The sequence below is a fragment of the Oncorhynchus clarkii genome, chromosome 26 (assembly GCF_045791955.1).
Source record: "Oncorhynchus clarkii lewisi isolate Uvic-CL-2024 chromosome 26, UVic_Ocla_1.0, whole genome shotgun sequence".
Lineage (NCBI taxonomy): Eukaryota > Metazoa > Chordata > Actinopteri > Salmoniformes > Salmonidae > Oncorhynchus > Oncorhynchus clarkii.
In genome coordinates this window covers 5972645-5993443 of record NC_092172.1, presented here as the reverse complement: position 1 = coordinate 5993443, position 20799 = coordinate 5972645, and the positions used below count along the sequence as shown (strand labels likewise).

The following is a 20799-nucleotide window of genomic DNA, read 5'->3' as shown; positions in this document are numbered from 1 at the left end:
GAGTTTAAAATAAGAGCGAATTATCTTTTCTCTTGCGACATATTCAAATTCATTTACTAGTCACGATAGCTGCCAATAATTATAATTTTGATGGAAAAACTTTTTTCTTCTAATTTCGTCTACGTTACGTCGATATTCATAAATTCCTCTACAACGTTATGGGAAATTTGTTTTTTTTTGCTGCTGCAAAAAATGGGCAATTTTTCAGGCTTTGTGTGCGGTTTTGAGTAGTCATGTGTCCCCTGAACTTCGGACATCCGGAAGTAAATAAGTGATCTCATCGCAAGCCCGGTTGCTAAGCTGCAAGTGTAGACTGGGGTCGCAAGCAGCCACACAAACATGAAATCAACAACAAGGACTGAAGGAGCCAGACAGAAAGCAGATTAGTAGTTGGCATCAACTAGCTAGCTACTGATTTCGGTCTTAACCATTCTCTTTTCACCAATCATAGCTAGAGATATTCTGGTGGCAATTAGCTTATAATGCAGGTATGTTCTGTATTATATTTTGCCCTGCCCAGGACGCGCAATCTAAGTAGCTAACTAATTGAGCTGTTAACGTTAGCACGTTATGCTAATTTAGCTAGCTAATAAAGTTCAACCAAACTGTTTAACCATCGAAATGGCGTTTACTAGCTGCCTTAGCTAGCTAACAAGTATTTGCATGACTGTGACATGTGCCTAAATTGCAGCCCGAAATAAAGCGTTACTTTGTTTGTGTCGTTTAAGCTAGTTAACAGTACATAGCCAGCTAACGTTAGCTAGCTAACAGCCTGCTAGCGAACCAGTTTGCTAACGCCCATAGCGTAGATTCGACTATCGTGTAATAATTAGCTGGTTTAAACAGTTTCTATTTTGTTTGCATCCTCCCTCAGCTTCAAGAGAAGCCAACAGGGGACATGAAGCAGAGAAGTTGACATTTTATGTCTCTTCTGCCACCATCAACAATTTGTCATACAAAATATTTTCCCTTTGCCTCTTGTTCTTTCATTGGAGAGAAGCTAAAGGTCTCATCATACAGTCTACACACCTGACGCAGTTAGCTCTGTGTGAATAATAACAACACTCCTTTGAGTGTTGGACGCCTAAGAATCACCATGGCTGTGGCCAACACCACCAAAACATCATGGAGATTACGTGAGTAGTCTCCATTTCACTCACCCTGTCCAGACCACAATCTTATTGGTTTCATGGACCCAGAGGTTAATCCTGGTGAGTTCTGGATTGTTTTTTTTTGTTCCAGAGGAAATTGTAGCCCACTCCAGTAATGTGGCGTGTCTGGCCCTGGGGAAGAACTCCGGCCGTCTGCTAGCCACTGGGGGAGAGGACTGCCGAGTCAACATCTGGGCAGTCAGCAAACCCAACTGCATCATGGTACAGACTAGTCAGACCTTTAGGGAAGAAGTGTGTGTGCACAGTTTGATCTCTGCTTATTTCTGCTGTCTGTAACACCTCTCTCCCACCTTCTCGTCCCCTCTCCCTTTATCTTTCCCTCTTTCCCTGTCTCTTTCTCAGAGTTTGACAGGCCATAATAACCCAGTAGAGTGTGTGAAGTTTAATAACTCTGAGGAGCAAGTGGTGGCTGGCTCACAGTCCGGATCACTGCGTGTATGGGACCTGGAGGCTGCAAAGAGTGAGACGGAATTTCTCCTATATTGTGTGTGTATGGGGAGGTTAGGCGTGTGAGATGTGTTTCTACTAGAGTCAACTAGACCTAGGCTACCAGTTCTGAGAATGCCATAACAATGTTTTGCTATTTTATCCCAGTCCTAAGAACTCTAATGGGACACAAGGCCAATATCTGTAGCTTGGACTTCCACCCGTTTGGGGAATACCTGGCATCTGGTTCCATGGACACCAACATCAAGGTGTGTATGTGTGCTGCATGATTGAGTGTTGTTAAGAACTCTACTATGTACAGTACCAGTCAAAAGTTTGGACACACCTACTCATTCCAGGGTTTGTCTTTATTTTTACTATTTTCTACATTGCAGAATAATAGTGAAGACATCAACACTATGAAATAACACATATGGAGTCATGTAGTAAACAAAAAAAGTGTTAAACACATCAAAATATATTTGAGATTTTTCAAATCTTTTTTTCCTTGATGACAGCTTTGCACACTTTTGGCATTCTCTCAACCAGCGTTCATGAGGTAGTCACCTGGAATGCATTTCAATTAACAGGTGTGCCTTGTTTAAAGTTAATTTGTGGAATTTCTTTCCATCTTAATACATTGGAGCCAATCAGTTGTGTTGTGACAAGGTAGGGGAGGTATACAGAAGATAACCCTATTTTGTAAAAGTCCATATTTTGGCAAGAACAGCTCAAATAAGCAAAGGGAGACAACAGTTGTTCAGAGGAGACTGCGTGAATCAGGCCTTCATGGTTGAATTGCTTCAATGAAACCATTACAAAGGACACCAGTAAGAAGAAGAGACTTGCAAGAAACACGAGCAATGGAAATTAGACCGGTGGAAATCTGTCCTTTAGTCTGATGAGTTCAAATTTGAGATTTTTGGTTCCAACTGCCATGTCTTTGTGAGACGAAGAGTAGGTGAACGGACGATCTCTGCATATGTAGTTCCCACTGTGAAGCATGGAGGAGGAGGTGTGATGGTGCTTTGGTGGTGACACTGTCTGTGATTTATTTACAATTCAAGGCACACTTAACCACCATGACTACCACATCATTCTGCAGCGATACGCCATCCTATCTGGTTTGTGCTTAGTGGGACTATCATTTGTTTTTCAACAGGACAATGACCCAAAACACACCTCCAGGCTGTGTAAGGGATATTCAACCAAGAAGGAGAGTGATGGTGCTGCATCAGATGACTTGGCCTCCACAATCACCTGACCTCAACCCAATTGAGATGGTTTGGGATGAGTTGGACTGCAGAGTGAAGGAAAAGCAGCCAACAAGTGCTCAGCATATGCAGGAACTCCTTCAAAACTGTTCGAAAAGCTTTCCAGGTGAAGCTGGTTAAAGCTGTCATCAAGGCAAAGAGTGGCTACTTTGAAGAATCTAAAATATATTTAGATTTGTTTAACACTTTTTTTGGTTACTACATGATTCCATATGTGTTATTTCATAGTTTTGATGTCTTCACTATTATCCCCCAATGTAGAAAATGATCGTAATAAAGAAAAACCCTTGAATGCATAGGTGTGTCCAAACTTTTGACTGGTACTGTATGTGGATTGGTATGTGATATTGTGCTTAAACAGAGTTTTTCTCTTTCAGCTGTGGGATGTACGGAGAAAGGGCTGTGTGTTCAGGTACAAGGTAAGACTTGCGCCTGTGTGTAATTTATACCCAACTGAAGAGCACCAAGGTTAATTATCGGCTAAAGCCCCCCCCCACCCACTGTCTGTGAGCGGCCTGCTGGCTGATTATGTTGGGAATGGGTCTGCTAATCAGCAGTAATTGCTGTGTGTCTGTCTGGCACCAAGACTAAGCCAGGGATTACAGTGAGACGGTAAACACGATCTTGTCTGGCCTGGGGAGGAAGGGCTGGGGACTGACCGTCTGGACAGAAGTAGGGGGCCCGTGGTTATCTATCAATTTAATTTGGCATAATGTGCTTGTGCAGGGTCACACTCAGGCAGTGAAGTGCCTGGCCTTCAGTCCCGATGGGAAATGGTTGGCCTCTGCTAGTGATGACAGCACCATCAAGGTATGAACCCACCTACACATTGTCAGAAGCTTGCTTTCACATGTTTCTCATCTCACATGACTGTGGTCAGTTTGTAAACCAGGGCTCTCCAACCCAGTTCCTGGAGAGCTGCCGTCCTGTAGGTTTTCGTTCCAACCCTAATCTAGCTCAACTGATTCTAATAATTAGCTGGTTGATAAGCTGAGTCAGGTTAGTTAGAACTGGGTCTTGAGCGAAAGCCTACAGGAGGGTAGCTCTCCAGGAACAGGTTTGCAGAACCCTATTGTATACTCTCAACCTCATGTTCAGAGGGGTTTTCTACAAAGCAGGATTAATGAGTTAGCCAGCTAACTTGGCTAAGTATTCTGACCTAACTTTTTTGGAAAATAAGCTTGAAATGGGCATGGCCTAATTGACTCAACAACCAAAATCACATATCTAAATTGAGATTTTCTGGTTCATTAAGAAAGTTCTAGTTATTTCTGGTTGTTTATCAAAGTCAGCTGGCTAACTCATTGATCCCGCTTTGTAGTATACCCCTCTGCATAGAAGTTCTCCGTCTATAGGCACAGATCTGGGATCAGCTTACTTGATTCATAATATTCCTAGCTGTGCCAGTCAGGAACTCATATTGCCCTTTGACCTGTGTGTCCTAGCTGTGGGACCTGACTGCAGGGAAGATGATCACAGAGTTCACAGCACACACCGGAGCCATCAACATCATCCAGTTCCACCCCAACGAGTATCTGCTAGCGTCAGGCAGCTCTGACAGGTGTTGTATCCACACACTCTGGGGTGAAAAATAGTAAATAAATACGTATGAGGCAACTGAACATTTGTGTTCCGATGGCTTCAACTCCATGACTAAAGTGGAATGCCTTATAAGGATGGCTGTGTTTTCCACTGGCTTCATCACAGCTCTTATCTGTGTGTGTATGTCTGCCCCCTACAGGACCATCAAACTGTGGGATCTGGAAAAGTTCAAGATGATTGGCTCTTCAGGGGGAGAGATGGGACCCGTCAGGTGAGGGCTTCCTTCGTCCGCTAACAAGTCTGGTTGGTCGGGACACCAACCGATATTAGAAGTTCAGATGCAACTAACACTCTATACCGTGTATCTAAACTATCCCTGCATCCTTTTTCCCCCCCATTTCTCTCTCTCTTCTCTCCAGGTGTCTGGCATTTAACCTGGATGGCTGCTGTCTGTACAGTGGAGCTGTGGACTCTCTCCGTGTGTATGGCTGGGAGCCCGACCGCTGCTTTGATGTGGTGCCAGTGGGCTGGGGCAAGGTGGCAGACCTGGCTATCTGCAACCACCAGCTGGTGTGTGAGCATGACGTAACTTTTTTTTAACATGTTTTACATTTGCGTCGTTTAGCAGACACTTATCCAGAACGGCTTACAGTTAGTGGCGTTCGTCTTAAGATGGCCAGGTGAGACAACCACATTTCAGTCATTGTGAAGTACGTTTTTCCTCAAAATAGTCATCAGCAAAGTCAGTGCTAGTAGGAAGTGCATGTTTTTGTTGTTGTTTTGGGGGTTACTCTTTTTAATGTTACTATTACTATGTAACTACTGTGTTACTGCAACCTTGTGTGTGAGAGCCATCGGGATCTTATTAAATGGCTATTAGGGATTCTTTATGTGGTTCTGTGGCGTCAGCATGACAATTCTACATTCATTACTGCCACTGGACCTGTTACTGTTGCTATTAATATTACCAATAGCCAAGCCCTTGTGTTTTTCTGTTTCTCCTCCCCCCTCTCATCTCTCTCTCTCCAAGATTGGTGTGTCGTACAATCTGGCTAATGTTTCGTCCTACGTGGTGGATCTGACGCGGGTGAAGAAGTCTGGCTCTGTGATCCAAGGCGTAATCCAGGACGACCAGCCGCTCACAGAGCCCTCCCCGAAAGGATCCACGCTGCGACGCAACTACGAGCGACCCCTGACCACCTGCAGCACACAGAGGTACTGCCCACTTCCAAACGCCACTATTCCTACTTCCTATGGAGCGAATCCTAACCCTAATGTGAGCTGGGAGAGCGCTTAACTCAGATTTAGTATTTGGCCCTATATGCTACAGAATCTGTTTCAACAAAATCCCCTATGAGTTGATTCAAATCGTAGCGGTTCAAATCATGCGGTCCACTGTAGCAGAGTTAGTCGAGGATGCCTCTTGCAATGCCAGGCGGTTTCCATTCCCGGGACCACCCACATGTATTCGCGCTGATAAATGGCATATGTTATATAGCGAATACGGCATCAAAACCGCCTCCGTTAGAATCCGTTGCATCGCTAAGCAGGCTATTTGGGCTGTGCTCTTCCAGGGTAAAGCAGAGTTCTGAGTCAGAGCGGCGCAGTCCCGAGGGGGAGATGAGGAGCCCCAGCAGCGAGGACGAGAAGGAGTCCTCCGCCGAGATCCGTAACCCCGAGGACTACAAAGAGATCTTCCAGCCAAAGAGCGCCATCTGTAGGCTGATATTACACCTTACGTTTTTTTTTGCCTTCTATTCAGTGTTCACACTAACAGACGAATGCATGCATTACTACATCAACATCTAGCAGTGTCTTTAATCATTCTTGAACTTCATACTAAATGTCTCCTCGTTCCCCCCCCCCTTCCAGCTCGCACCCCCCCAAAGAATGAGCCCTTCCCTGCCCCCTTAGAAGATGGTGAGTCCCTTCTGTCAGGCTGTTAGTGTGAACAGTATTACATTGGTGTTTGTGATAAAGCTATCACATTGATCTGTTGTGTGTGTGTGTGTGTGTGTGTGTGTATAAGATGTGTTTCTGTCCTGAGTTTCATATTACAAGTTATTTTTGTTGTATTTAATTATTATATAGAAGAACAGAATGGGAGACATGTAATGGAGATGGATAAAGAAAGGAAGGGCACAGACAGTTGGTCGAGCTGGGGCTCGAACCCCCCTTGTCAAGGGGCATTTTGGGTCCGCTTCACCGGACTCCGGGCGCTCGTATTCAAGTTCTCTCTCTCTTTTCTCTCTTAGAGAGTTTTGTGGTGAGGGCTAACCAAGGGCTGGTGGAGGTCATGACTCCTATGACTGACAGACAGCAGGTTTGTTCCTACTAGCTGCACTGTTGTATGTGCGACTGATTTGTGTTTTTGTAATGCTTGAGTGGGAATGTCTCGGTCTGTGTGAGTTTTTCTATGTAAATAAGTTAGATTGGTTTCTAGTGTGTGTGTGTGTGTCGTCACTGCAGCCCGGCCTGTTGAAGAACCTTCCAGTGGCATCGTCCACTCCGATCCTGAGGGTGGAGCCTACCGTGGTCGCCACGGCGCCCTGTCCCATCCCAGTGGTAACCGCACGGCCGCCGACTAACCACCCCCCTGCACCCCACCCAGCCCCCCCACCGGTCGTTGCTATGGCGAAGGCCAAACCCCAGCCCAGCGTCATCCTCTCCTCCAGGAATGAACCAATAGGACTCAACGTGGGAGATTTCCTTCCTGTGAGTGTGTATATACATGCATAACACACACAATCTTGTTTGTTTCATTTCCCATGGAGAAATTTCACTCAAAAGACATCACAATTTATATGGTTAAATTCAAGTGTATTAATAATTCAACTGTACTGCCGGCGCCAGTAGATCAGAGTGGAATAGTACAGTTCTCCTATTATTAGCCTCTGACATCACCACTGTCTTTAACTCTGGACTTTCTTCTCTACCACAAGCCCCATAAGATAAACTGGGTATAGAATGAAATGGAACACAGTCATTTAATGCATATCAACATGTAAAATCAGCTCAACATTGAACCTACCGTAGCAGTACAGTTTTAAATTCACTCAAATGATCCAGTCACCCAGTTAAATTGTGCTACACATCAAAAACAAGATGGTCAGCTTTTTAAATAGGTTTTAACACATGCTCACAGAAATGGAATTGGCACCTAACTTTATGTAGGTTTAGGTATGATTTGAACAGGTGTGTGTATTTGCCAGGTTATATACGTTTAACTATCTCGGTCCTAGCCTGCTCGTAACAACCGGCCCAGTGTGCTGGGTGATGACGAGGCTCTGGCCCAGATCAGAAAGGGTCATGACACCATGTGTGTGATGCTCACCAGCCGACACAAGAACCTGGACACCATCAGAGCCGTGTGGGGCAGCGGCGACGTCAAGGTATGGCACTTAGCAGACAACGCTAACACACCGATAACACTGTCTGAATCTTGAGCATGGGGTACTGAGCAATGTTCATGCAGTGTTAACATCACTTGAAATAAACAATTACTTGACTTTCAATGTTAAACACGGACAATCTGTTTGTGGCGTCAAAGTATGGAGAGATGTTACTGGCTGCCTCCAAGGTGTTTTTTGTTGTTGTGATTTGAGTATTGTGATTGGTTGCTGCTCTGTCTTCAGACCTCCTTGGACTCTGCGGTCTCGATGAAGGATCTCTCGATCGTCGTGGACATCCTCAACATCGTTAACCTCAAACCGTGAGTGGATGTTGAAACGCGTGCGCGCATACAAACGACTGCAGATCTTATTTGGCTGAGGAGGCCACACGTATACTCTCACTGATGAGAGTACCATGAATGCCCCTCCTTAACTGTGACATTAAGTCATTTGACCTGTCCCCCAGGTCGCTATGGAAACTGGACCTGTGTACCTCTATTCTGCCCCAGATTGAAGAGCTGCTGCAAAGCAAGTATGAGAGGTGAGACAGCAGAGACGAGTGATAAGTGTGTGTATATATAAATGTGTATTAACCCATCTCTCTCTCTCCCCGTGTGGTCAGTTACATGCAGACGGGTTGCACGTCTCTGAAGCTGATCCTGAAGCGTTTCTGGCCTCTCATCTCAGACACGCTGACAGCGCCCCCCTCTGTTGGAGTGGATATAACACGGGAGGAACGGTGAGTTTCAGCTCCATTTAAGTCCTAAACATGCTTGTGCTTTTAACCATACTTACTGTACTGTGTGTTAAAGCAATGATCACTAATCCTGGAGAGGTACACCATGTAACCCATCACTAAAGAACCATTTTTTTTCAAAGGGTTCTAGCTCCGTATTCATCCAATATTGCTTGAAGGAAAAACTGATACATTTTGGATAGAGGTCAGACCCATTTCCATTGCATACTGTGAATGAATGGTTTGTGTTTGAGCCCAGCCACCAGAAGTGCAAGGCATGCTACAAGCTGCTGAAGAACCTCAGCGACTTGGTGAAGAACAAGGCCGACCAGGTGGGTCGCCACGGCAGCGCCTTCAAAGAGCTGCAGCTGCTCATGGCGCCACTGGACTACTGACAGTCGACTATGCAACTGGAGACACGCACAGATTCCTCAACGGGTGAGGACTCAAGTCTGACTGACGGCTGCATTCTGTCATCCACCTGAGTGGTAAATCAGGGGATAATCCCAGATTCACACTGCGTGTGGATGGACTGAAGCAGTGGACTCAGAGACCGGGTGGGATAGAAGCCCATGTTTAGAACTCACTGTGTAGCTGTGTTCTCAGGGCGTGGGACTCGGCTCTCCTATTTAAACACTGGGCACTTATGATTCCTTAATCTGTGAGAGAAATGATGTCCTCTGTAACCTTAACTTGCCCACCACAGATGAGCGCACAAAACACCTATGACACAGACCTGACTAGGGCCAGGTTTCAATCCGATTGTGGGTTATAGGCGTTGCAGCTTTTTAAAAAAAGCAATGTTCACACGGAGATCGCCTTTAAAAGCTGCAGTGCACGGTGTTCTACTTAAATATTCTCTCTACATTCTGTACCTGAGATGTCAACCCTTGATGCACTGTTTGAAAGTATTGTTAATGCTAAAAGAACATGTTTTTCAAATAAAGTCTAGTTTTAGGCATGTTTCTGGAATTGATAAGGAACAACTCTTGTTAAGATGTGTGTAATTCCACTCCAACAGAGAGCAGCACTGTTCTAGCTAGTTGGGAAGGTACTGTTTAAAAGGCGCCAGCCCATCCACCACTCCAGTGTGAAGGCCTCAATAGATTATCTAACGTTTTAAACTGGAAGGCAGTCGGGACCATTCTAGCCAATGAGAGGGCAGATACATTTGAACAACAGGCACCACGGTTTCCACAGTTAAAATGGGCTAATTCATGGGAGAAAATAAAAAATAGGCAGGGTTTATTTAGTGTTTTGCTGGGATGTCACGTGTCCTACTAAACGATCAAATAAGACACAATTGTACTCCATGCAACCTGCAGGAGAAGAAACCGCCACCTTCAAGAACTGTCAAGAGTAATAGTAGAATGCACAAGGTGCAATTTCGAAATTGGGTAGTGCATTATCAGTTCCTCTTTTCATGTTAGCCATTGCATACATTCACCCAGAGCAACTTACAGCTCGGGGATTTGAACCAGCTACCTGCCACATAGCTTAAAGCGCTCTTTAACTTATCAGAAATCTCCAGCTCAACTAGCTAAAGTCAACAAAAAAAAATTGTCACATATCACACTAGACATGACAAAATGTATAGAATTGCAAGACAATTAGCTTTAAAACTGCAACATTTTCTTTGCACCCCATGACAAAATGTGTAGAATTGCAGGGGGGCTAGTGAAAAAGTGTGGGAACTCTGGCTGCAACCATCCTGAACCAGTTGGTCAAAGAGCATTGTCCCGGGTAGATGTAATACAACCTACCCATTTAATAAACTGTGACGAAAGATATAACCACTAGAAGGCAGGATATTTCAACAAACAGCCAAGTTTAATTTCGTATTGAGTGTTTATTAAAAAAGGGTGTACAAAATCAAGACTGCCGCAGAAGGTTTCCACAACAACAAAGACAAAAGCAAGTAGAGATATCCATCGACAACCAACACGATGCAGCGTGTCCTCAATGTTCCTCGGACATCCTGGTATTGGAGGAAACATTGGTTTAACATTGAAGACACACGGTCGATTAGCTGATGTGTATTGATCAGCTGATCAAATGTACAAAGCATTCCTATTTACACAATGCATTTTCAAATACAGTTCACAAGCTTGATCACTCCCTCAGGGGCAGCAGTGTCTGTTCCGTGAGGCGATCCGTTGTCATTGGTTGCTTGTGGTCAGCCATAGGGAGTAGGATTAAGCTGTCCTGGATGCAGATCTAGGGTCAGTTTTGTGTTGTGTCCCTATTGGATAACCTTAGAATTTGGGTAGAAGAAACTAATCCTAGATCTGTGCCTCTGGGCAACTTCAACCGGCAGCATCCAATAACAGGAATGGCATTTCCTGTCTGGCAGGGAGTTTGAATCGTCTAGCTTTATTCACTAGGTACAAGAAACACGACAACATGAACATTTCCATGCAGTGGCTGAGGCGGCTCTGTATTGCCCTGGAGAAATCTAATCTAAAACACAAACGGCTACACAGGAAGTTAAAACGCTCTCTGCACTCACGTCTCTTATTGCTTGTGTCCTACAGGGCAAAAGAAGCCCAGCTCCATATCTGTAGAGTACCCTGATTGGATGAGGGGGAGACCAGGATGGAACCCTCGTAACCCCCCCACCCCAAAAAACCCACAATGGAGTCTAAAGGGATAAAAAAAAAAAATCTCAAACACAGATATATACTGTATATGCATATTATCATAAAACACATCAAGAAGGTATCAGCCTCGTTTAAAGTGCATTTTTACCCAGAAATACTGTGATTGAAAGGGCTATACTGTTAGTGGATGATGGGACGAAGGGATTGGTTAGCACTAAGGGTGTGGGTGTGACGTTATTGTGAGGGGCCGACAATACATTGGCCAATGGGAGAATAGATCACAGGCCCAGTTGAAGGGTCAAAGGTGAAGGTGTGGTGGAGTTGTTCTGGGCTGTGAGGAGTATATATATATTTTTAATGAGAGTTGTTTTTAGGACAGGGGCCTGTGTTACTCTCAGGTGCTCCTCCACTTTGGCCCCTAGTCAGGTGTGGAAGACAGACAGGTGTGTCCTGTAGTCACTTGTAGTCTGGGGTGTTGTGTTCCTTGAGGGGTATAAACGAGGGCACGTAGTTAAGATATGGGGGGCTGTACAACAGTCCTGGCTAAAATTAACACCTATCCATTCCTGTCAGCTCTCAGTGGTAATGAAGAAAAGGAGACTTGGAGGCCATTTTAGAGCATCGGGGCAGAGTCTTGGTATGGGCCTTCCACGAGGGTCAAAGTTCGTATCCCCCTCTTCATCCCTCTGCTGTTCAAACAGCTCAATAAATGAAATGTCACCATTCTCTCAATCTGATAATTTGTCTAGTCCAGTTTCTCTCACCAATTGGCTGAGTGAGATCAGCAGAAGGAGATGGGAACAACCTATTGGTGGGTCAAGGTGCTGGTTAACACCCTCCTGTTCAGAAGGCCCAATGGCTGACTGGGTCAGGGTCCGGATCCATTGGAGCCTTCAGACAGACAGTTTCAATCGTCCTGTAGGGAAGAGTAATAGGTTTAGGAAACTGAATAGTGGGGAGTGGTGTCCCTGTGTTAATAACGTCTCACTACAACCCAGCCAGAGAGCAGCACAGATGGGGGAGAGGAAGAGGTGATATATCCACAGATTCCACACACCCACAACAAATCCATATAGACAAGACACACAAAACACCCTCACATCATACAATATACAGATCACACAGATAAGAACTGCATTCAGACCGTCAGTCACAGACAAAATCACAGTCTGCCAGACAGCCACAGACATGTATGGACACCTTCACCCACACACACATGGATCTGCAGATAGACAAACAAAGCTTGGAGTCTCTCACACACACACAGACAGACAGACAGACAGAGAGACAAGGGTCAAGACCCACACAAAAAGTTTACAGTCGCACACACACTACTTCCTGGGGTTAGAGGCGGGGTGTGTTAGATAGGTGGGCATTGACCAGGTGACACGGGTGGGCACAGGGCACCATGCCATGCTGAGCATTTACTTTCCATGCCAAGCGACCAATCAGCGTAAACCCCACCTACCTGCCCACCGTCCCCCACCAATGGGCTGGCTCTGCCTAACAGCCTGTCTGCAAACCAACCAATCAAACCAGAGGATCAGGACACAGGAGTGAATGGACACCTCACTTGAGTTCACTTTCTTTATTTTTTATATTGTGTATATATTTTTCATCATCCCAATAATGGTGGCATAAGGTGGTGTGTGTGTGTGTGTGTGCACATTATCGTTGTTGTATATTGATGGATGCCAGGTTTCTTGGTGACAGAGAGGCATGTGTATCTGTTGAGACATGGGACTAAGGGGTGTGTTTGTGTGTGTACAGTGCCTTGCGAAAGTATTTGGCCCCCTTGAACTTTGCGACCTTTTGCCACATTTCAGGCTTCAAACATAAAGATATAAACCTGTATTTTTTTGTGAAGAATCAACAACAAGTGGGACACAATCATGAAGTGGAACAACATTTATTGGATATTTCAAACTTTTTTAACAAATCAAAAACTTAACAATTGGGCGTGCAAAATGATTCAGCCCCTTTACTTTCAGTGCAGCAAACTCTCTCCAGAAGTTCAGTGAGGATCTCTGAATGATCGAATGTTGACCTAAATGACTAATGATGATAAATACAATCCACCTGTGTGTAATCAAGTCTCCGTATAAATGCACCTGCACTGTGATAGTCTCAGAGGTCCGTCAAAAGCGCAGAGAGCATCATGAAGAACAAGGAACACACCAGGCAGGTCCGAGATACTGTTGTGAAGAAGTTTAAAGCCGGATTTGGATACAAAAAGATTTCCCAAGCTTTAAACATCCCAAGGAGCACTGTGCAAGCGATAATATTGAAATGGAAGGAGTATCAGACCACTGCAAATCTACCAAGACCTGGCCGTCCCTCTAAACTTTCAGCTCATACAAGGAGAAGACTGATCAGAGATGCAGCCAAGAGGCCCAAGAAGAAGAAAGCCATTTCTTAAAGATATCCATAAAAAGTGTCGTTTAAAGTTTGCCACAAGCCACCTGGGAGACACACCAAACATGTGGAAGAAGGTGCTCTGCTCAGATGAAACCAAAATTGAACTTTTTGGCAACAATGCAAAACGTTATGTTTGGCGTAAAAGCAACACAGCTCATCACCCTGAACACACCATCCCCACTGTCAAACATGGTGGTGGCAGCATCATGGTTTGGGCCTGCTTTTCTTCAGCAGGGACAGGGCAGATGGTTAAAATTGATGGGAAGATGGATGGAGCCAAATACAGGACCATTCTGGAAGAAAACCTGATGGAGTCTGCAAAAGACCTGAGACTGGGACGGAGATTTGTCTTCCAACAAGACAATGATCCAAAACATAAAGCAACATTTACAATGGAATGGTTCAAAAATAAACATATCCAGGTGTTAGAATGGCCAAGTCAAAGTCCAGACCTGAATCCAATTGAGAATCTGTGGAAAGAACTGAAAACTGCTGCTCACAAATGCTCTCCATCCAACCTCACTTGAGCTCGAGCTGTTTTGCAAGGAGGAATGGGAAAACATTTTCAGTCTCTCGATGTGCAAAACTGATAGAGACATACCCCAAGCGACTTACAGCTGTAATCGCAGCAAAAGGTGGCGCTACAAAGTATTAACTTAAGGGGGCTGAATAATTTTGCACGCCCAATTTTTCAGTTTTTGATTTGTAAAAAAGGTTGAAATATCCAATAAATGTCGTTCCACTTCATGATTGTGTCCCACTTGTTGTTGATTCTTCACAAAAAAATACAGTTTTATATCTTTATGTTTGAAGCCTGAAATGTGGCAAAAGGTCGCAAAGTTCAAGGGGGCCGAATACTTTCGCAAGGCACTGTACGTATATACATTTACCTGCAGAGAGCTGGGACTGAGACCTCCGTCGTGTGGTGGGGGTTTTGGAGGAGGCGGAGAGGGTGGAGCCGGCACTGCTGGCCCGGGAGATAGGGAGGGGCGTGGGAGTCGCCGGGGGAGAGTCCAGCTGCAGAAAGGTCAAAGTTCAATGACAGAAATATCAATATCAAAGTTCCTTATTCAACCCCATTCCGCTAAGGATCCTGTCTAACTAGATTACGATTGTTTCTCCATTTCACGCTCATCTAAGCAAAATCCAATGACTGAAACTTAAATCGATCTCAGATCGATTGTCTGGGGCCTAGTTAATCTCCCATCTCATGTAAGAAAGTCATGACTTACATGCGAGTTTGACTGGTTCCAGTCCCCCTGCTTAGTGTGTTCGGGGTACTCCCCGAGATAATTTGTATGTAGAAGTTCTGGTGACTTTTTAAAAAGGACATTCTACTCCAAAATGAATGAAAATAAAATGATGCTGACACCTGACATTACCATGTTCTGACCACTAGATGGTGCCAGAACAATCTGAGATGGTGGGTGTCATGGCTTGCTGAAATGAAATGGAACGACCCTGCTGCAAAGCTCGCAAGTTCCACTTTCTATCCAGGTGTAAACACTTCTCAAAGACTGGATGCATCTATTATGCATTTGAGTGCAGGCTCTGTCTGGCATTACCTCGGCAGTCTTCATCTGATGAAAGCAGTGCGCCTGTTGAAATGATCTCCTAAGTGAACAAAGTGCATAGCTAATCATAACTAAGTGGTCACCAGGAATGGTCCATAATAGAGACCATTTTCATCACCTTTCCTGAACGTGTAAAATCTATGCACCATTTAGTGGTCAGAACGGGGTAATATGAAGAAGTAGAATGGGACATAACTTCAATCACTAATTTATCTGAACGGGGGGGAGAAACTATTTCAGAACAATCTGAGATGGTGGCTGTCACGTCGTGCTGTCACGTCGTGCTGTCACGTCGTGCTGTCACGGCGTGCTAAAATGACACGACCCAGAGGCTTTTTGGAGATAACCTTTTCAAACATCCTAAGTCAACTACATCTTCTTTACTAGAAAGTGATTCTCATAAAACAACTGCTTTGTGTTCAGCTCCGCCTAACCTCATCGCGACTTGGAACATTAAGGGCAGAGGGACAGAATGAAACCTGATGCCCCAGATTAGGCTCAGTGACCTGGGGAAGGTTTGACGTAAGGCCTGGGCTGACCTAGCACACGTGTGAGATTTAATTTGTGAGTGCGTCCCTCACTCTCTCCAGGGTGTGTGTGTGTGTGTAGGTTACCTCCACGCTGTCGTGGGTGGGCGAGGAGGTGGTGGAGGAGTTCTCCCACTGTCTCCTGGTGGCGTTGCCCAGCTCGATGGTCCGAACCCGCTGGGCAAACTTCAGAGAGCACACCGACTCACTCATGTTACAGACCAGGGGAGACACCTAGAGCAAATACCTTCTGATATTAGCCTGAAGGGTAGCATTGATGGTTTAATTATAGGCTAATATACACATTTAATTTGTAACCCCTTACCCCCCCCACCCCTCTCTCCCCAATCCCTCTCTCACCCTCCTGTACCCCTCCCCCTCTCACCTGCACCATCATCAGGGTCTTGCTGTCCCCGCTCAGTGAGTCAGACAGCAGGTAGGTGAGCCGGGAGTTCCTGAAGGGCACGTGGGAGTGTCGGCTCCGCAGCGCATTGATGACGTCACCCAGGGCCGACAGGGACTTGTTGATGCACTGGGCCTCTCGCAGGCGGCTGCCCTCTGCCCCGGACTTAGCAATCCGCTCTGAGCCAGCCAGGTCAACCAGGTTCAGTTTACCTAGTAGAGGGTGTACAGAGATAAAATCCTGAATGACTGTGTGTCTGTCTGTGTGTGTGTGTGTGTGTGTGTGTGATGTCCGGTACAGGAATTGTGTGTGTGTATGTGTGTGTGTGTGTGTGTACACCTTGTGTGCGGTGCCCAGTGGAGAAGTTGACGCCTGCTACGGTGATGATGAGGAGGGCGTGAGAGCGGGAGCTGTGTTCATTCAGATTGGTGCAGGCTGTGGCCCTGTTCATGTGACCCAGCTCAAACACCTACACAGAGAGCACAGGTCAGGGGTCATAGGAAGTGAGTAACTACTCTGTCAACTGCACATTCACACATATGGCAGAACACACACACACACAGACAGGAGCAGATTTTAAATCATTAACACACAAACTAATCTGTAGACTAACAAACCCAGGCTCGGGCACATTCTACTGGTTCAGGGAACACAAGAGCTCTGACAGATATTTCAGGATGAGAACTCAGCCTCAGGCCTAAAGAACCGTGGGAGCCATGATTGTAAACAACACCCAAAAAACAGCTCTCTCTACACTTTTGAATTTATTTGGAAAACACTACTAAGGAAAAGTATTGCTTTGCGGTTTAGGCCAGGAATACCATTTGGCACTTTGTGACTGGTAAGTAACACCATATGAACAAAATGTGATTCATTGATTGCAGATCAGAGCACGCTAACTACCCCACTAACCCAATGTCCTGTGGCAGGGATAGTATAAGTGGCAGAATGGTGGTCTCACCCTGTTGATGTCCTCAGGGCTCTGGACAGTGAACTCCGTGAGGCCCGGCACATAGAGCTGACCGCTACCATCTGGATTCATCTTGATGTCCAGCTTCTCACCCTGGTTGTCCCCCAAAAGGTTCCTACAGGAAACGGCAACGCACAGTCGCAAAGATTGTCCCACTCAAATAAAAAAAAATCTTAATATGATATGCATACGGCACTACTTTGGCTGCATGGTGCCATAATATGATATTTGTCCTATGATATCCCCCAACATTTGGCAGATAGAAAGATAGACGGATGACTAGATAGCTCAAATGAACAAATAACGATCAAGGTAATCTGTAGTTGACGCTCCAACTAAGTGGGGCCAAAATTGCTTCTTTCATGCGTTATGACATTCCACCCCTCCAAATTCTCTTTTCGCGGTGAGTCCTGCCATCCCGCTTTGGCAGAAAGGACACACAGATGTTCAGAGATTACGCAACAGAGAGAGGGAGGGAGGGAGGAGAAGAGCTCGTGGAAAACAGATGAACCAAGGACATGAAATATAATCCACTTTTATTTTACAGCTGGCCCATGCGCTCGAATTGCTTACACACACGCACACAGGAACTGTGTCAAACGACAGTTTAGGTCTAAATGACAATGAAATAACGCGTCGGCCGTGATCTTAAAAAGCCTTCTCATAAAGGTAAGTACTGTAACTACGTGACCCCTTGCTTCCAGTGATGCCAATTGCTCAATTGAGCAATTTTGTTGCTAGATTTAGCAACTTTTCAGACTACCCTGGCAACTTTTTTATTCTTCCAAAAAGCACTTAGCAACAAATTGAGCTATTTTTAAAAATGTATTTGGAACTTTTAGCAACTTTGAAAAGTGACTCAAACGCTAAAATGCACGCATTTTCCCTCTAAAATGACAGAAAGTAGTTGTTGTTTTTTTGCCTGTCAGCTCGTGCACAGGCAGCTGCAGGCCAGCTGCAATTTCAGCAAATTGCAAATCATTGTTGGCTGACTGCAGCAGCAGGAGGATGCGGTCGACGAGCCAAACCCAACGAATGTAGTTGGTCACGAATGTTTGACCTGGAACAGAACTTACAACATCAATCAACTTGTCTCAATCAAAACTGTACAGCCAGACGTACAGAAAAGAGTGGGAGTCTGTACCTGAATTTAATGGGTGGCTGAAGCCAGTAATTGGGGATGATTGTCGGGCATAATGTGCGTACTACAAATCAGATATGCTTTGCAAAAAGGTATGACATTTGCAACAGCAAAGCATATAAATTAATCAAAACCGTACAACCCTGCAACGCAGTCTACATTACCACAGTTGGTTAAGAAAGTGGATAACTGCAAAAGTGCAGAAGCTACTATGGCCATTGGCCATTGCAGAGCATTGTTCGCTGCTAGCATGCCACCATTTTAGGTATGGCTTGCAAAGCTGCCTTTTCAGATTCTGTGGCAGCAACAAACTTCCAAATGCACCTTACCAAGTGCACAGAAATGATTAGGCGAGTACTGGCTCCATATTTTCTCAAAAGGGTAACATCAGATGTGGGGGATGAGAAGTTCAGTCTCCTTTTGGATGAGTCCACTGATGTCAGTGTCTCTAAATACCTGGGTGTGGTGATTCGATATTTCAGTGCTAAAAAAGGAACCGTTGTGTCCACATTGCTCGGGCTGGTTGAATTGGAGGGGGGGCGATGCCAGATCAATAGCAAAGGCGGTAGTTGAGTTTCTTGAGAAGTGTAACCTTAAAAAAAAGAGAATCTTCAGGGTATTGTCCGTGATGACTGGGGTGCACAACGGGGGTGCACAAGATTTTAAAGGAAGAATGTGCATTGCCCATTTTGGTACTCACCCGCTGTGTGTGTCATTCTTTACAATTGGCTGTCAGTGCAGCATCCAAAGAAACCATCCCTAGGAGTGTTGAGTACTTAAATCAGGGAAACCTACAATTGGTTTTCCATTTCCCCAAAACGGGGAAACAATTGTACAAAGCAGTGTATGCCACCATTAATTGTGGCCAGAAACCCCAGCAGATCACCAAAGTGTGTGCCACACTTTGGCTATCGATTGAGCCTGTGGTAACTCGTATATTGAGCCAGTGGGAAGAACTGAAACTCCACTTTGAGCTGACCAATGCCAGTGAGCGTTGCTACATGGCGGATGTGCTCCACGCCATGTACATGGGCAAGACCAACTATGTGTACCTGATATTCTTGAAATCAATCCTGTCCGACTTACGAATCGCAGTGAAGTCAGTTGAGGGAGAGCAAACAGATCCTGTCAAGCTTTTGGACAATCTGGTACACCTCTTAACATCAATTTGCAGCAGAGTAGTCAACCCTATGGCAAAAATGGATGTCCTGAAGAATGCCATTGATAGACATCTCAGTCCATCACCAAATCCAATTTTATTTGTCACATACACATGGTTAGCAGATGTTAATGCGAGTGTAGCGAAATGCTTGTGCTTCTAGTTCCGACAATGCAGTAATAACCAACAAGTAATCTAGCTAACAATTCCAAAACTACTACCTTATAGACACAAGTGTAAGGGGATAAAGAATATGTACATAAAGATATATGAATGAGTGATGGTACAGAGCGGCATAGGCAAGATACAGTAGATGGTATTGAGTGCAGTATATACATATGAGATGAGTATGTAAACAAAGTGGTATAGTTCAAGTGGCTAGTGATACATGTATTACATAAAGATGCAGTAGATGATATAGAGTACAGTATATACATATACATATGAGATGAATAATGTAGGGTATGTAAACATTATATTAGGTAGCATTGTTTAAAGTGGCTAGTGATATATTTTACATCATTTCCCATCAATTCCCATTATTAAAGTGGCTGGAGTTGAGTCAGTGTGTTGGCAGCAGCCACTCAATGTTAGTGGTGGCTGTTTAACAGTCTGATGGCCTTGAGATAGAAGCTGTTTTTCAGTCTCTCGGTCCCAGCTTTGATGCACCTGTACTGACCTCGCCTTCTGGATGATAGCAGGGTGAACAGGCAGTGGCTCGGGTGGTTGTTGTCCTTGATGATCTTTATGGCCTTCCTGTGACATCGGGTGGTGTAGGTGTCCTGGAGGGCAGGTAGTTTGCCCCCGGTGATGCGTTGTGCAGACCTCACTACCCTCTGGAGAGCCTTACGGTTGTGGGTGGAGCAGTTGCCGTACCAGGCGGTGATACAGCCCGACAGGATGCTCTCGATTGTGCATCTGTAGAAGTTTGTGAGTGCTTTTGGTGACAAGCCAAATTTCTTCAGCCTCCTGAGGTTGAAGAGGCGCTGCTGCGCCTTCTTCACGATGCTGTCTGTGTGAGTGGACCAATTCAGTTTGTCTGTGATGTGTACGCCGAGGAACTTAAAACTTACTACCCTCTCCACTACTGTCACGTCGATGTGGATAGGGGGGTGCTCCCTCTGCTGTTTCCTGAAGTCCACAATCATCTCCTTAGTTTTGTTGACGTTGAGTGTGAGGTTATTTTCCTGACACCACACTCCGAGGGCCCTCACCTCCTCCCTGTAGGCCGTCTCATCGTTGTTGGTAATCAAGCCTACCACTGTAGTGTCGTCCGCAAACTTTGAGTTTGAGATGATTGAGTTGGCCTTGTTCAGTGTTAAGGAAACGCTAAAGCACAATAAAGGCACCACTGAAATTATTAAAGTAGCTGAGCTACTGGGGTACCAGCCACAAACAAATGATAAAATTGTTTCCCAATGGAAAAAACATCCATCTGTTTAGGTGGGACTCAACTGAAAACACA

At 45.1% G+C, this 20799-nt stretch overlaps 2 protein-coding genes across 22 annotated transcripts in view; one reads left to right on the top strand and one right to left on the bottom strand.

Annotated features, from left to right (window-relative positions):
* The first annotated feature begins 279 nt into the window (after positions 1–279).
* LOC139384856 (katanin p80 WD40 repeat-containing subunit B1-like) lies at positions 280–9528 on the top strand. 6 transcript variants are annotated; one of them, XM_071129754.1, is made up of 20 exons: positions 280–488; positions 1001–1136; positions 1243–1373; positions 1515–1632; positions 1767–1867; positions 3250–3291; positions 3599–3682; positions 4318–4433; positions 4614–4685; positions 4834–4984; positions 5445–5629; positions 5989–6131; positions 6287–6334; positions 6670–6737; positions 6884–7129; positions 7657–7806; positions 8050–8126; positions 8273–8347; positions 8429–8545; positions 8802–9528. In XM_071129754.1, the coding sequence occupies exons 2-20, from the start codon at positions 1097–1099 to the stop codon at positions 8935–8937; spliced, it is 2100 nt and encodes a 699-aa protein (XP_070985855.1). In that variant the 5' UTR covers positions 280–488; positions 1001–1096; the 3' UTR covers positions 8938–9528. The 6 variants fall into 6 exon arrangements, with proteins under 6 accessions (XP_070985855.1, XP_070985852.1, XP_070985856.1 ...); XM_071129751.1 differs by having other exon boundaries at positions 282–488; positions 6866–7129; XM_071129755.1 differs by having other exon boundaries at positions 282–488; positions 8273–8338; positions 8802–9503.
* An 843-nt stretch (positions 9529–10371) lies between these two features.
* Positions 10372–20799, bottom strand: part of LOC139384494 (kinesin-like protein KIFC3) — a 62873-nt gene continuing 52445 nt past the window's right edge. For 10 of the 16 annotated variants that reach the window (XM_071129303.1, XM_071129294.1, XM_071129297.1 and 7 more), the window contains 7 exons: positions 17026–17149; positions 16404–16533; positions 16047–16276; positions 15749–15895; positions 14451–14577; positions 12611–12657; positions 10372–12058 (listed from right to left, as the gene is read on the bottom strand). In XM_071129303.1, coding sequence (XP_070985404.1) covers positions 12050–12058; positions 12611–12657; positions 14451–14577; positions 15749–15895; positions 16047–16276; positions 16404–16533; positions 17026–17149 — 814 coding nt within the window. In that variant the 3' untranslated portion in view covers positions 10372–12049. Of the gene's footprint in view, positions 12059–12610; positions 12658–14450; positions 14578–15748; positions 15896–16046; positions 16534–17025; positions 17150–20799 lie in introns of all 16 variants that reach the window. The other 6 variants (XM_071129307.1, XM_071129295.1, XM_071129298.1 and 3 more) reach the window with 3 other exon arrangements.

Bases quoted from the DNA above. Each gene is read 5' to 3' on its own strand.
- LOC139384856 (XM_071129751.1), top strand. From the start codon at position 1,097: ATGGCTGTGGCCAACACCACCAAAACATCATGGAGATTAC. The intron at 6,132-6,286 runs GTAGGCTGATAT...CCCCCCTTCCAG, and splicing joins CCAGCCAAAGAGCGCCATCT to CTCGCACCCCCCCAAAGAAT. The intron at 7,807-8,049 runs GTATGGCACTTA...CTCTGTCTTCAG, and splicing joins GGGGCAGCGGCGACGTCAAG to ACCTCCTTGGACTCTGCGGT.